This window comes from Callorhinchus milii, unplaced genomic scaffold (assembly GCF_018977255.1).
Source record: "Callorhinchus milii isolate IMCB2004 unplaced genomic scaffold, IMCB_Cmil_1.0 Scaffold12, whole genome shotgun sequence".
NCBI lineage: Eukaryota > Metazoa > Chordata > Chondrichthyes > Chimaeriformes > Callorhinchidae > Callorhinchus > Callorhinchus milii.
In genome coordinates, this window is record NW_024704753.1 from 18,728,918 (window position 1) to 18,744,445 (window position 15,528).

At 46.5% G+C, this 15,528-nt stretch overlaps 2 protein-coding genes across 3 annotated transcripts in view; one reads left to right on the top strand and one right to left on the bottom strand.

Moving 5' to 3' along the window:
- The window catches only part of LOC103176752 (aminoacylase-1), an 18,312-nt gene extending 16,441 nt beyond the window's left edge, over nucleotides 1–1,871 (bottom strand). Inside the window, exon 1 of the mRNA XM_007890500.2 lies at nucleotides 1,850–1,871. The gene's annotated coding sequence lies outside the window, so the exon portion shown is untranslated. The remainder of the gene's footprint in view (nucleotides 1–1,849) is intronic.
- Nucleotides 1,872–4,290: 2,419 nt separating this feature from the next.
- Nucleotides 4,291–12,387, top strand: LOC103176815 (diphosphoinositol polyphosphate phosphohydrolase 1). Of its 2 annotated transcripts, none has more exons than XM_042339424.1 (5): nucleotides 4,291–4,430; nucleotides 9,488–9,598; nucleotides 9,951–9,995; nucleotides 10,238–10,322; nucleotides 11,500–12,387. In XM_042339424.1, exons 1-5 carry the CDS (start codon nucleotides 4,335–4,337, stop codon nucleotides 11,679–11,681), a joined length of 519 nt encoding a protein of 172 aa, XP_042195358.1. In that variant the 5' UTR covers nucleotides 4,291–4,334; the 3' UTR covers nucleotides 11,682–12,387. The 2 variants fall into 2 exon arrangements, with proteins under 2 accessions (XP_042195358.1, XP_042195359.1); XM_042339425.1 differs by lacking the exon at nucleotides 4,291–4,430 and adding an exon at nucleotides 5,276–5,492.
- The last annotated feature ends 3,141 nt before the right edge of the window (nucleotides 12,388–15,528 follow it).

Here is a 15,528-nt window from a genome sequence, read left to right on the forward strand (position 1 = left end):
GGACTCCGGAATGTTGTTCGAAACACCTTCGCTCTGTTCGGAGCCCGAGTGGGTGTCGCGTGGCGTGATTGCAGTTTAAAAGTCATCAAAGACCTGGGGTGACTGTTCCATTCTCTGATAAAAAGATGAAGGGATATGGGGAATAAGGCGGGGAGGTGGCGTTAGAATAGATCGGCCGTGATCTTATTGAATGGCGGGGCGCAGGCTCGAGGGGCCGAATGGCCTCCTCCCGCTCTTAAATTAAGCATAACATTTTGGTCGCTCAATCCACGGCTGTTTGTGTGGGACGCCACCGGGCGCAATCGGCTGCCGTGTTTCACCCACAAAACACGCAGCCGCTCCACTTTGCGGTGTACCCTGCGAGGCGCTTTAAAACGTCTCGAGCACAGGATAAGGCACTGTATCAAACGCCAGGATTAGTATTAGTATTATTGGTGTTAGAACTCCAAATAAAACATGAGAGTTTGCATTTGAATAGACGCTGCAACTGGTTTTGAAAACTATAGTCCTCGCATCTGACACAGCGCCTTATCGAGTCGGTCAAGACGTCTCGAAGCGCTTCACACGTCACACTGTAAAGTGGATCGACTGTATATTTTGGGGGCGATTGCTTTTGATCTCAGTAGTTCAGCCCTTTTCTCCTCTTGGCTGCCAGTGGCGTTGTTTCAATCAGTGGATGTAACTCAAGGCTCAATAAGCTTGATGTGTTGACTCCACAGCCAGGCTGGACAGACAGAAAGACAGGCTAAGTGATTCCGATCGATGCTAATTTACACAGAGGCAGATCTCTAAGGCAATGCTAGATTTTTTTTTATATATTGCATTGTTTTTAATCCCAACGAACCCTGTTTGCGCAGAACTCTCCCAACGAACTTTTGCTTCCAGCTGCCCGTTGAGCCTGATGGTAGGGCAATAATAATAATAATAATCCTGGCATTTGATACAGCGCCTTATCACGTCTTCAAGACGTCTCAAAGCGCTTCACAGGATACACTGCAAAGTGAATTGACTGTATATTTTGTGGGGGAAAACGCACATCTCAAGACCAAAATTAACTATAGATATGAAGAAGGTCATTTGATATAGTGCCTTATCGTGTCATTGAGACATCTCAAAGAATGGCGATTTGGGAAAATGCTATCTTTTCAGGAGGCAAGAAAAGGGGGAAAGAGTTGGCAAAAAATGTGATACATGAGTTATTTAACCAAATAGCCCTCAATAAATGGATCTGCATTTTTGTGACAAGGGTCAGCACTATATCTCAATCCAATAGAAGTGAAATTTAATTTTCTTCCAATTGCACTTGTCTGTTTTTCAGGTGAATTAACTGAGGCAAGGAATACCAGTAAGGAAGTATCCTAACCTATCATTTTATATTCCTTTGGAACTCAATCATTATTCATGACAGACAGGAGCCACCTACAACGAATGAGGAATGTTTTTGGAGACAGCGATGAGCCTTGTATGGGGAGCTTTGCTAAGCAGTTCCTATAGAGACAGGAGCCTAACAATAACAACACTGAGCACATCGCAGAGACACAGACGCAGGGCTCTTCTGCAGCAACAAGTATTAATAATAATAATAATAATAATAATAATAATCCTTGCATTTGATATGGCGCTTTATCACATCTTCGAGACATCTCAAAGCGCTTCACAGAATATACTGTAAAGTGAATTGACTGTATATTTTGTGGGCAAAATGCGGCAGCCAATCGCGCACATTAGCATCCCCACAAACAGGCGTGGATTGAATGACCAATTTATTATTTTTTTGAAGGGATGATTACTCCCGGAAAAGCATCTGCCAAACGACTAACAACCTACTTATTGCGAGGTTTCTACTTACTGCTCGGTAAACACAGGCGTGTGCGAGGTGTGAGGAAACTTGCCCAACGTTTCACCTGCTCGGCAATCGAACCCAGGTCCTTTCGCTTGCGAGGCGAGTGCTTTGACCACTATGCTTATAGGATTTTCTAAACTGAGGAATTTTTAATTTCAGGTGTTACTGTTGAGGTTCCAAAAGATGTAGACCCACACGCAGAAATCTACACCTCTATGCTTCACAGCCAGAAAAGCGATCTCTCTAAGTGTTTCTCTAGACTTAATATGTACTGAAATCCTAATATCAATGATTGTTTAACGTGCTTACAAAGCTACAGAAAGAAATCCTTCTGCAATCATTGTTTTTTTTTGCTAAGCGGCATTACAGCCTTCCAGTTAAAATTCAATCCTTCTCTCTTCTGAGGTTGCTTCGGAGCAGCCTGGCCAGCCATGTGATTGCACACTTATCTCTAAGTGCGATTGAGTCTATGGCTGTCTGTCACTCAAACTCACTCGCTTCATTTGGGTGAGTTTTGTTAGCTGCCGATCAGGTCTGTAGGGGAGATAAAGCACCTGTGCAGTAAATACCTCCAGCACATCACAATATACCTGGGCTGAGACTTGCAAATAAAAGGCACTAAGCTGCAGTTGGCATGGTTTCAGAAGCACTAGGTCATGCTTCGCAAACCTGACAGCATTAAGCCTAAGTGGCGACCAAATTAATGGGAAATGCCATCCGGTGCATATAATTTATTTTGATTTTCAGAAGGCACTTGATAAGGTTCAACACGTGAGGCTTATAAAGAAGATAACCTCTCGTGGAATTAACAGCAAATTAATTAGCTCGAACGAAACCCGACTCAACCCAAGGTGAACGGAAAGAGTTCAGTTTGGAGGGCAATGACTGGTGAAATCCTGTTCACACCATTCCTAAGTGATCTATGTGGAACAAGGTACAATTTAAAATATTGGTGGAGTAAATGATTTATAGGCTATTTGTTATGCGTCACAATCAGGCACAGGAACTCTGCAGAAAAATTCCCTGAGTCTGCAAAAGATCTATTCAATATTTCACAAGGCAAAGTACACGCGGCAGCAGAGCTTCAGTTATGAAGAGGCTGACAAGGTAATAATAAGAACTGGTAATTAATTATTAATAATCATAATCCTTGCGTTTGACATAGCGCCTTATCGCACCGCCTTATTCTGTGGAACGCTTTGAGACGTCTCGAAGACGTTATTTGCATAAGATTGACAGCGGGACAGCGTGCTTCCCCATTTTCAACGGGGTTATATAATAATAATAATAATAATGATGTAATAATCCTCGCATTTGATACGCCGCTTTTTCACGTCCTTCTCGACGTCTCCAAGAATAGGCGGTAAAGTGAATTGACCGTGTATTAGTGTGGGGGGGGGGGGGGGGCTGCCTCAGGGAAGGGGGGACTGGGATGCGCGACAAATTATCAGTCGGCTGCGCTCTCCAAAAGATGGGCAGGACCTTCCTCGCCCGCAAAAACACACAGTCACTACACTTGGACCGTCTATAATCCCATGAGGCGCTTCCGAGACGCCTCGAAGATGCGATGAGAGGCGCCGGGTCAAACGCGAGGGTTATTATTATTATTATTATTATTATTATTTATTCTTCATTAGAGGTATTGTTATTACTGTTAAGCCCATGAACCCTGGGGCAGGGTCTGAAACACGTGGGGTCAGGGCTGGGGCTGAGTGGTTCGCACCACGTGATGTGTGTGTGTGTGTGTGTGTGGGGAGGTCGGGCTGCACCCTCACGTGATGCGGGTGGGTGGGAGGGGGCGTGTTCCAGGCCAAGCCTGCACCACGTGATGCGGGGTGGGGGGGGCGTGTTCCAGGCCAAGCCTGCACCACGTGATGCGGGTGGGTGGGAGGGGGGCGTGTTCCAGGCCAAGCTTGCACCACGTGGTGCGGCTGGGACGTCTTCCAGGGCGGCTGCGCGCCACGTGATGCGGGCGGTCATGGTGTGTGTGTGTGTGTGTGTGTGTGTGTGGATGGAGGTCGGTGTGTGTACCGTCACGTGATGCGGGTGGTCCGGTCCGGTTGCAGCCCCGTTTCCGCGCGCATGCGCGCCCCGCCCCGCCCCCACACGTGACGGGGGGGGGTGGTCCGGTTGCCATGGCGCTGGGGAGAGGGTGAGGCCTAAGCTGGGCTGCCGCGGGCGGAGCGGAGCTGAGCTGCGGGGCGGGTCTGAGGGAGGAGAGAGGCGGGACTGGGCCCGAGTTTGGGAGTCCGCGTTGTGGAAGGTGGGGTGGGGGGAGAGAAGAAACCGGGGTGTCGGGCAGACAGGGAGGAGCAGGACTCCCTCCCTCCCTCCCTCCCTCACGGGTGGGGCCGGAGCCGCCCGAGCGGTTCTGTGAGGGGTGAGGGGAACCGTGCCTTTTATTTTGGGGGGTGTGTGTGTGACTGTGTGTGACTGTGTGTGTGGGGGGAGGGTACCACCAACGGCAGCAACAGCAACAACAACAACAGCCATGAAATTCAAGCCCGACCAGATCCGCACTTTCGACCGGGACGGTTTCAGGAGGCGGGCGGCGTGTCTGTGCTTTCGGGACCGGAGCGAGCAGGAGGTGAGCAGAGGAGGCCAGACACCCACACACACACTCCCCCTCACACACTCACACACTCCCCCTCACACACACACACCCCCTCACACACTCCCCCTCACACACACACACCCACACACACTCCCCCTCACACTCCCCCTCACACACACCCACACACACACACACACACCCTCACACACTCCCCCTCACACACTCCCCCTCACACACTCCCCCTCACACACACCCACACACACACCCTCACACACACACCCTCACACACACCCACACACACCCACACACACACCCTCACACTCCCCCTCACACACACCCACACACACTCCCCCTCACACACACCCACACACACACCCACACACACTCCCCCTCACACACACCCACACACCCTCACACACACCCTCACACACTCCCCTCAGGCCAGACACCCACACACACCCCCTCACACAACCCCCCTCACACACACCCTCACACACTCCCCTCAGGCCAGACACCCACATACACCCCCTCACACACACCCCTCAGGCCAGACACCCTCACACACACCCCTCAGGCCAGACACCCTCACACACACCCACACACACTCCCCTCAGGCCAGACACCCACATACACACACCCTCACACACACCCCTCAGGCCAGACACCCTCACACACACCCTCACACACACCCCTCAGGCCAGACACCATCACACACAACCACACGCACACACCCTCACCCCTCTGGCTAGACACCATCACGCACACATTCACCCCCACTCGGAGGGGAGGGAAGAGAGCAATGGGGGGAGTGAGGAAGGGGGAGGGAGAGAACAGGGGCCCAGGAAGGAGTAGAAGAGAGTGGGGGGGGGGGGGTGGCAGGACGGAGAGAGAGCAAGAGCAAGCGGGGTGGGTGGGGGGTAAATATCTCACTGTTTCTTGGTTTGTTCTTTTGTTAAGATCCATGATAAAATGAAAGATGTGTACATAAATATCTGGTGCAACTGATAAGATAAGATGGGGAACATCTTATCAGTGTAAAATAGAGATGGATGGATGGCTGGAGGAGGGAAGAGGGCAGAGGTCAGGCATAGATGGGTAAGAACAGCAAAAAATTAGGTGTCGTCGCCCTCCCCCCAGTGTGTATTTATAATAATATCTTTGCATTTGATACAGCGCCTTATCATGTCTTTGAGACGTCTCAAAGCCCTTCACAGGATTCACTGTAAAGTGAATTGACTGTATTTGGGTCCAGCTGCTGCAGTTCAACGTCAACTATTTACATTTATATAGTACCTTTCGTGTAGGTAGGACATCCCAAAGCGCATCACACAGCCTGGGGACCTGAGCTGGGGACGGGGAGAATTGAGGCGGATGGGAATGTGGGGGGAAAAGTGACTGAAAGCATGGTCAAAGATTTAAGGCAGGCAAAACAGTAAAAACCATACAATTTACCATGGGGACCTCTCGGAAGCTTTCCGGTGCTTGTCTGTCTGTAGTACCACCTTCCTAGTCGGGCTTCAGCCCCGAAGTGATCCTGTTTACCCCCTCACTCTCCCCCTCCCCAGAGAATAATCACTAGTTGTCATTAAGATGCTTGGCTACAAAATACACAGTCACTACACTTTAGAGTAATATTCGGTGAAGCGCTGAACCATGTCCTCCTGATGTGAATAGCTCTATGTTGAATGAAAGGATTATTATCATAGAAAACTGACAGGTTTGAAAGTAAAGAACAGGTTTGAGCTCTTCCTAGGTGGATCGCGCCTACTATACGTTTCTCACGAGCCACGTGGTGAGAAATGCAACCCAGCATTAAACATGTGAGGGCATTCCCACCATCTTTTTGCCCACAGCCCAACCGATTGAGTGGTGGATCCTCCAGTAGAAGGTATTGAGCCCACTGCGTACCAATCTAGGTGGGCAACAAGCATCAACTCCAGGGTTAATCGCATCATAAGAGCTTGATGCACTAGAGAGAGCTTGTTAATGTTATCTTGTCACAAACTGACCTGCAAAGATCCTCTTCCCCCCACCCCCCCTCCTCCCCGACAACGCCCTTCAGCAGGGTGGGAGGACCTATGCAGGACAATTTATGACACGTCGGTCAGTTTTGTGTTCAAGTCCAAACCTGCAGCATGCTTGTTTTTGGAAAAACACTTGCTTTGATTTTTACCAGAAAAGCTTATAATAATAAATAAACATCCTTGTGGTTGGTAATGGCACTTTTCATGTCTCAAGGACACCTCTAAGGGTTTCACAGGATAGACTGCAAAGTGCATAGTGACTGTAACTTGTAGGTGAACAGCAGTGCCTCACAAGCAGCCAGACACTTCACGCCTATCCCTTTTGATATTTGGTGGGCTGCCACGTTTTGCCCACAAAATATACAGTTCATTCACTTTACAGTATATTCTGTGAAGCGCTTTGAGACGATAATCCCTGCATTTGATATAACGGTAATAAGGGCCCTATATCAAATTCAAGGATTATTATTATAAATATACAATGCATCATTCTCAATTAGAACCAGGGCACACATCCCTTCTGACTTGGGCTAATCCATTCCCTATGTTTTTCCTAGTGTAGGCTTTTACTTCCTCCCTCTCTTCCTCCCCCCAAAGAAAAATGGGTAGATTATTATAGATGTGCTCATCCGAACAGGCTGGCTCGTGCCTGGCTCTCTGCTGGCAATGACAACCTGGGCCGAGATTACTGCATTTGCTCCAGTGTGTTTGTCATCTATACATAACTGTTTTTGTCTGTTGCTGCGAAAGGAACATTTGATTTCATTTGTCCTGAAATTCTCTCTGACCCCAAGCAACCCTGATTACAGAGCGTCTGGAAAGAATGGCTGACATACGACCATGACTAAATTGGCTGTGTGCCTGCTGCTTTCCTAGTCCAGACATAATGGGTCTGCAACTGAGGCATTTAAAGAGCTTCAGGGAATCGTACAGCGATGCTCTGTGCGAGTCAATTTGGCACTGTGTTAAAGGAACTGCTGTAAAGTTTCCTCTCCGTCTGATCATACTCCCTTATTGAGCCTGAAAGATATTGGGTAATTTAGCATTTACACACTGCACTGCCATTATCTAATTGAATTATTATCATGCTTAATATCTGTGGGAAAATGAATGTCACTGATTATGAGATCTGTAAGAACAAGCGTATACAAGTTTGTTACACAGTGGTGGTTTTTACAGAACATAGAAAGTGGTGGCTGCCTTTGTTTTAAGGACTGGTCAGCAACAACCTTGGTGAAGAAGGGAAGGAAAATAAAAATAATCCTTGCATTTGATATAGCGCCTTATGAAGTCTTTGAGACATAATTCTTATTTTTTTTAAGGGATTATTACCCCTAGAAAAATGATCCACCAAATGACTAACAGCCTGCTTACAGCTAGATAAATTAAAACACTGTCAAGGGGACACGTCAAACAACAAATTATACTTGTACAGCGCCCTTCATGTCGAAGAGATGTCCCAGAACAATCAGGGGTTTTGGAAATGGGGTTTGAAGGTGGAGAGGAAAGGGGAAAAGCTCCAAAATGCACTGTACTGTCAAGCGTTTGTCCTTTGGATGAAACGTTAAAGTGAGGTCCTGTCTACTTGTGGAGGTGGACACTAAGGGTACCAGAGGGCTGAGGTAGAGTTATGATCTACTGATGGTGGATCAGAGCAGTTTTGGACACAAAGCCTAATTTAATTATTTTTACATTTCAACTTGCACTGTGACAAATTGTGATCCTTTTAATTTGCTCCTCTCTTGTCAAATGTCTAATTACAATGATTCATCACTGATGTGGCACAGCCTGTGCTTCCCCATTCCTATTACTGAAGTGTGGCCTCCGCAGCTGCAGCCTAAGTCACAGACACGGCCCCTGACTATTTTTTATGATATGTCCCCTTGGGAATGCAGGTCCTGGTTTATTCTAGGATGTAAGGAAGTAGCTGGGTAAAGTAAAACCGTACTTTTTTTTCCCCCCCTCCAGTATTAATTGTAACACACGAGAGAATCCTAGCTTGTGGTCTGGTACTTAGCCAGTTGGTTGCTTATTTTGCTAGTCAGCATGTTGCTCTCTATTGAACGGACTGATGTCGCTGTAATAAACAGTGGGCGCTGATGTGTTCATTCTGGCCTCCCTGTTGTTTCATTAAGCTGTGCTGCACTGTGATTACATTTCTACCAGCGACCCAGCTTTGCAGCAGATTCAGGGTTCCAACTTGATTTGTGATTGACAGCTTTCATCTTCTGTGAGGTCTGAAGGAAAAACAACCACAACCAATTACATTCATTTGTGAAGCGCCTTTCACATCGCAAGGATACCCCAACGTGACTGTTGACTAAGTGGGGAGCCTAATAGCAATTTGTGATCACCGCTAGCAGCAAATTTCACAGTCTCACTGGAATTATCGCTGTCATTAACTTTTCGAACTCCCTAAATGATCTTTCTATTATGGTATGAGTTGAAAGAGCACAATGTATATGAATGCTGTACTGTCGAGTTTTGTCCTTTGGATGAGACGTTAAAGCAAAGTCCTATCTACTTGTTGAGCTGGACATTAAAAATGCCATGATACTATTCGAAAAAAGAAGGGAGTTTCTGCCAATGTCTCAGCCAAATGTCCTCCAGAGAAATTGGTCATTCACTTTATGGCTATTTGAGAAACATTACAATGTGCAAATTGGTTGCTTTAGGGGATAATGTGAGGTACTCTTTCTGGTGGGCTAATTCCTTCATAAGGATTGGTCATTTTAATATCATCCTTGCATTTGATAGAGCGGTCTATAATATTAAGCGTCTCAAAATAATTCAAAGGTAATTGGTGTTAAGTGTCGTACACCGATATTGGTAGGCCATTGCAGGCAGATAATGCTCCAGATAAAATTGATCATTCATTTCATGGCCATTTGTGGGACATTACAGAGCACAAACAAATTTCTGCCATGTTAAAAATCAGGTATTTTATTGGTCACTTTCCACACGTTTAACAATTATTTCAAAATGAATAATGAGCCAGCCACATATTCTTTGGGAGAAATTCTGCCAATGTATTGTGAAAGAGTCTAACATGTAGATGTCTTCAAGGTATTGCTGGTAAGCAGCAGTCGCAACCGAGAGAAGTGGATCGTCCCTGGAGGGGGGCTTGAACCCGAAGAGGAGCCTGGAGTTGCTGCGGTTCGAGAGGTGTATGAAGAGGTAAATGCCGATCTTGTCAAGTTTGTCCAATTTCATTGGGAGTGAGGGAAAACCTGGATGGGGCGTCAGGGGCAGGACTCTGCTCGGCAACAAGAATCACAAATTAAATTTACACAGCACCTTTCACATTGGGAGGAAGTCCCAAGCCGTTGAACGCTCAGGGATTTGGATCCTAGCAGGGGGTTAGGATCAGGAGGGGTGGAGGGTGGGAAGGGTAGAGGTAGGAGGGTGGCCAATTGCACCGCCAAAGAGGAAGGTCTTAAGACGATGGACTCGGCACTGTGGACTTGGTGCTTAGCCGCCTTGTGTTTGTGACATTCATTGTGTAATGGTTTTGTGTCTCTCATTGCAGGCTGGAGTAAGAGGCACTTTAGGAAGGTTGTTAGGGGTGTTTGAGGTAAGTTTGATTTCCACAGCAGCAATCTACTAACGTAGCGCTTTATAATTGGTTACAGGAGCAAGCCCCCTCCTCGCCCCCTAGTCCTAGATCAGAAATCAACAAAAATCCTTCACAGATTTAACCTATGACTTTCAAGCACTCTTGTCATTTTGAGCCCTAAACCTAACGTTTCTGTGACTTGTTGACCTGCCCTGGTTTAGATTGCCCTGACCAACATTGAGCTGAATCTTCTCTTGTAGAACCATGACAAGCACCACCGGACAAACGTCTACACCCTGACGGTGACAGAGGTGCTGGAGCAATGGGAAGACTCTGAGAATATTGGTAAGTGGCGTTCTTTTGCCCACAAAATATAAGATCAATTCAGCGTATGGTATATTCTGCGAAGCGCTTTGGGACGTCTTGAAGGAGCGATGAGGTGCTGTATCAAATGCGAGGAATTATTATTAACTGCTTCCCTCGCGTTGCCATGAATGTTCCCCTTGGTGGCCGGCACAGATGATTCTGTGAAATGCTTCAAAACGCCACTGGGTGGTGGTGCAGTGCATTTGTAATGCTCCCAAAGTCTCTTGATCCTTCCATTCAAGTCTGAGAACGTGTAAACAAAACGATTCAGTGAATATCCTAAACCTCAACATCAAATATTCTAAATTATCGTTTGAAAAGCCAGTTTCACAGTGGCACCGTGGGGTAAAGCTTTCAGAATGACTCGGTGGGCGGTTGAATGCGCTACTTGGTGTGATAATGAAACATACAGACCACCGTTGAATTTTCTGGCAATGGTCACTATTTGGACTGGCAACAGCAACAACCACTTGGATTTATATAGCGCCCTCCACGCCGGACGGAGTTTCAGAGCGCTTTACAGTAACGGATCCTGGGACCGAGTCGGGGTGGGGGGGGGTGGAAGGTGACCAAAGGCGAGGTTGAAAAGAAAGGTCTTCAGCAGAGTCCTGAAAATGGGAAGGGAGGGAGCGAGATGAAGGGAGTTAGGAAGGCAGTTCCAGAGCCTCGGGGCATAGTGGATGAAGGCACAGCCACCAAGGGTGGAACATCCAGTCAAATGTGGGTACATTTTTAGCTGCTGCTGTCTGTGGATCCGTGTTCTAGCTCAGATTACTGGGCTTGGGAGAGGAAGAGGATGAATGCTTCTTTTCCACATCCATGAGTTGAACGCCACCTGTTCTACTCGTTCAACCATCGGTAGCACGCTTTCAGCCACTACAGCCCGAAATTCTGGAACACTTGCTCTATCCCTCCGCCTTGCCCCTTCCTTCCCCATCTTTGGATTGCGCCTGAAGAGCTTCCTGTTCGACCGTGCCTACAGTCACCCCCCTCGCTGTGCTCTGCCACTGTCAAACGCTCTGGGGCGCAACCCTGCGTGACAGACGCCATATAAATGCAAGTTGTTGTTCTGTTTCCTTATTCTAGTTGATGATACGGAAAAGGTGCAGCCATTGACGGCTTTCATTCAATGCGCAATGTCTTTTTCTCTTAACAGGAAGGAAGAGGGAATGGTTCAAGGTCGAAGATGCCATTCGAGTTCTGCAGTGCCACAAACCAGTGCAGGCGTCATACCTGCAGACCCTCCTTCAGAACTACCCAGTCAGCAACGGGACAGTTGCGGAGGACAGGACAACCTCGTACTCTCGGCCCTCATCCAGTGGTGCTGATATCAGATGATGGGGGCACCCTGAGAGTGGTGCATGCTGAGCCAGGCATACACAGAGCCTGCAGAGTCGCAAGAAGTCCCTCTGTTTTTCCAGTTCTCATTCACGTTAATTTTATAGCACACAGATGCCACGTGTGGGATATGACTGGATGAGTCAGTACAGTACCAGTGTGTAAATAAGGGCTCACATGAAGTGTCAAGAACCAACTGCAGCTTCACGATCACAATGGCACATTCATCGCAAGTCTTGATAAACATAGCTATTCAGTAACACTGCCATCACACTGGGCACCGCTGCAAATGAGTTAAAATCTTGCATTCGATGGTGTGAGGCCAATAATAAGTCTCACTGAGCTATGGTTTCAGAGGAGAGAAGTGAAGGTGCCGGTAGTTGGCTTGTTTGTTCATAGTGACTTGTACTGATGTGTGCTGGAAGATCTTCGACCATAGATAGTCGCATGCACATCTAAACCTTCGCCAGTGTGAATACGGGTCTAGTTTTGTCCCTGTGGTGTTCCAGTGAGTGACTGAGCTGGTGGAGATTTTCCCTCAGAAAAACCATGCTTTGCCACCAACCATGTGGATGATTCAGGGATCTTTGAGGTCATCTGTGCTGGCCTGTCCTGAGATGGCTGATGTGTTCTCATTGCAACCAGCTGGTTCTCTGGCTCAAGTTCATTCTCTGAAGGAATAACAGGTCACACAATAGCAAGGCATCTCCAAAGCAGCTGATATCATTTTCAACCTTGCATAATGTAACCGACAGGTCTGCCAATCATTTCACCTCATGGATTCCAAATATTTATCCAATCCCAATACCTTCTGGCTACCAATGAAACGTTAAAATGTGTAAAGCTCCCATGTTAAATGCCTTGTGCTTTTGTTAAAAGTGTATTGTATTTAGATTTTTATTCATGATGTTCCATAGAATTAACTAAATGTTCACTGTGGGTTTCTGTTCTGTGGAATGCAGAGCTGCTTGTGGGTTATTTGAAAAATGTGCCAACCCTGAATTTAGCAGTATGTAGAAACCCAGTTGTTAGTGGATTGGCGGATTATAATAATAATAGTTTGGTCACTCAGTCCATGACTGTTTGTGGGACATGGCTGTGTGCAATTGGTTGCCACGTTTCACCCACAAAATATACAGTCAATTAACTTGACAGTGTATTCTGTGAATCGATTCGAGACTTCTCGAAGATGTGATCAGGCGCTATATCAAATGCAAGGATTATTATTATTATTTAGTTAATTAGGCTTCTCCTATCCCAGGAAGATTTCAAATCCACTCAGTTGAAGGATGTAGGATCTTAAATTCTCACACTGCAATCCAGATGTATTACCCATCCCTTTTGCCCTTCACTTAAAGCCTAGCCTTGATCTGATCAATTGCCAGATTAGGAGGCACAGAGTAACTAGGCATTTCATCTCTTCTCGGGTGGGGGAGGAGAGGAGATGGTACTCGACTTGCCAATTAACATTGAGAAAAATCTAGAATCAGAATAGCAATGTAGTTAAGTAGAACGTCACAACCCAGAATGTTTTGGCTGGGCTAGTATTGTATGTGTGTTTCACTAATGGCAAGTAAATTCAGACAAATTTACTGAAGTAACTAAATGTTGCATTTGGGTAATCGATTTGAATCCTCATCCGAGATCTGTGGCTGAAGCTCTTGAGATAAAGGAGGAAGATTTAAATTGGATAAGAAATTGTTGAAAGATAGGAAATCAATCCAGGATAGTGATCATCAGTGGTACTTAAAATTGAAGGCTATGATAGTGTTTATTGAAAATCCATTGAAGACATTCGGTGTAGTAAAGCAACATTTGTGTATACTGCCAAACTGTTTAGGAAAGTGACATACATTTAGGGGAATTGGGGTCTTTCGGAAGGGTGCATTCGGTTAATGCATTTAATTTTGAGAAATGTAAGGTAATATATTATTGGTGCTACAAATAGCCAGCATTACAAAAGTGGCAAAATGGGGTGAGTTTGCAAAGTGTCGAACATGGTTAGAGTTAGGGTTTTTTCCGCACAACATCATTGTGTTGTCCGAAAAAGTTTTAATGTTTTTTTTCATGAAGCCTTAAGATGGTCTGCTTCAGAATGGAGAGCTAGTTATTGAGGGAGCGTGCCGTGTTTGGATTAAGTTGCTATGAGTCAGTACGTTACGGAATGTAGACTCAATTGACAAATTCTAAAATATCTAGTTCCTATCAATTGAATTATGAGCAGAGGGACTCATGGCAAACAGTAACATGATAATACAGCTTTCAGCGTGAGTATACAAGACCCAGTAATGCTGTAATCAGTTTGAATGTATGAGACCTAATAATGTGACTAAACTATTTCAGTGTGAATCTATGAAACCTAGGATGGTGAGGACTTGGTGTGAGTGTATGGGGCACAGTATTGTGATGATTCAGTGCAAAGGCATAAACCCAGTATTGGGTCAGTCAGTATCACCTACAAATACTTCACAGGCATCTCGACACCGTGATAAGGTGCTATCTCAAATGCAAGGATTATTTATTATTGTGGCTATTCAGTGAGAGTGTTCAAAACCTAGTATTATGACAAAACAGTGTTCAGTGTGTGAGTATATGAGAATCAGTGTTGTGACCTTGCAGTATTCAGTATGAGCGTACAAACCCCACTGATGGGATGAAACGGTATTCAAAGTGAGTGTGTGAAACCCGGTAATGTGAAGATAAAGCATTCAGTGTGTGATTATGCAAGGACTGCCCAATTTGGAAACGCTTCTCCTGCAGTACATGCAGTAATACCAAACATACCAGTGACATGTGGACCCCTCTGGATTAACTGATTTGGATTCAGTATGGGATGGAATTCCGAGCAGGAATGGGATGTGCCACTGAATTTCGAAAGAGTCCACGGTAACTGACTTGGATTCAAAACTGAGCAATGGGATTTTATTTCAGTTCCCAACAAGTTTAATGTGTCTGATTTTTTTTTTAAAAAAATGAAATTTTCTTTTTTCTCTATTCAGAAACCAACTGCTTTGTGAATCACTTTTTTTTTTTTTGAAGATTTTGTCCAGGTGTGAATAAATCAGTTACACGATTACTCAAGTCCACTTTCTAGCTTTCGCTTTTCTCAGTTCTTTTGATCCTACTTCGCTTCTGGGCTAAAAGACCGATTGACTGTTGACAACAACAAAAAAACCAACTTGCATTTATATAGCGCCCCTCACGCAGGGCAGTAATGATAAACCCTTAGCGTGGAGGTGAAGAGTTTTTTAAGCTGATGTCACTCTCCGACAATACAATAGTGTTTAAAAACAGCTCTCCTTAATGCGGTGGAGAATGCTGCCGATTCCCATTGCTATCCTCGCGGCTCACGCTCGTCTTGTGTCTGAAAGCGGGGGGTCGGGCGGCTGACGGGAGGAGGGGAGGCAGAGCTGGGCGCCTGCCCGACCCGCGGCCGGTGGCCCGTTGGGGACGCTGCCGCGCGCGACCGGCCGCTGCGTTTCGCCCGCGGGACCCCCCACCCCGCGCGGGTCGACCCGCTTTACAGTGTACCCCGAGCAGCGCTTGGGCGGCGTCTCGACGGCGTAATGAGGCACTGCATCAAATGCAAGGATTGTTATTGTTATTGTTGTACCCCCATTAGCTGATTAAACCTCAGTTGCAATGAATGGGGGGAGTGGTGGTGGTGGTGGGGGGGAGGGGGGAGGGAAGAGGGGAAAGGGGTTACATGTTATTTCAACCCATGAGCTCAGCAGCAGCACAAGCTCATGAATATTAATCAGACGGCGCGATGACGTCGGCCGCCGCGCCGTGCGTCGCGCCCAGGGCGTACGCGACGGAGCCTCGGGCGTCATGAATAATTAATGAG

What these genes read in the sequence shown, in the direction of transcription:
- LOC103176815 (XM_042339424.1), top strand. Translation starts at nt 4,335, where the DNA reads ATGAAATTCAAGCCCGACCAGATCCGCACTTTCGACCGGGACGGTTTC. An exon ending in GGGACCGGAGCGAGCAGGAG is followed by an intron (nt 4,431 to 9,487) that starts GTGAGCAGAGGA and finishes GATGTCTTCAAG; the next exon opens with GTATTGCTGGTAAGCAGCAG. An exon ending in GGTTGTTAGGGGTGTTTGAG is followed by an intron (nt 9,996 to 10,237) that starts GTAAGTTTGATT and finishes CTTCTCTTGTAG; the next exon opens with AACCATGACAAGCACCACCG.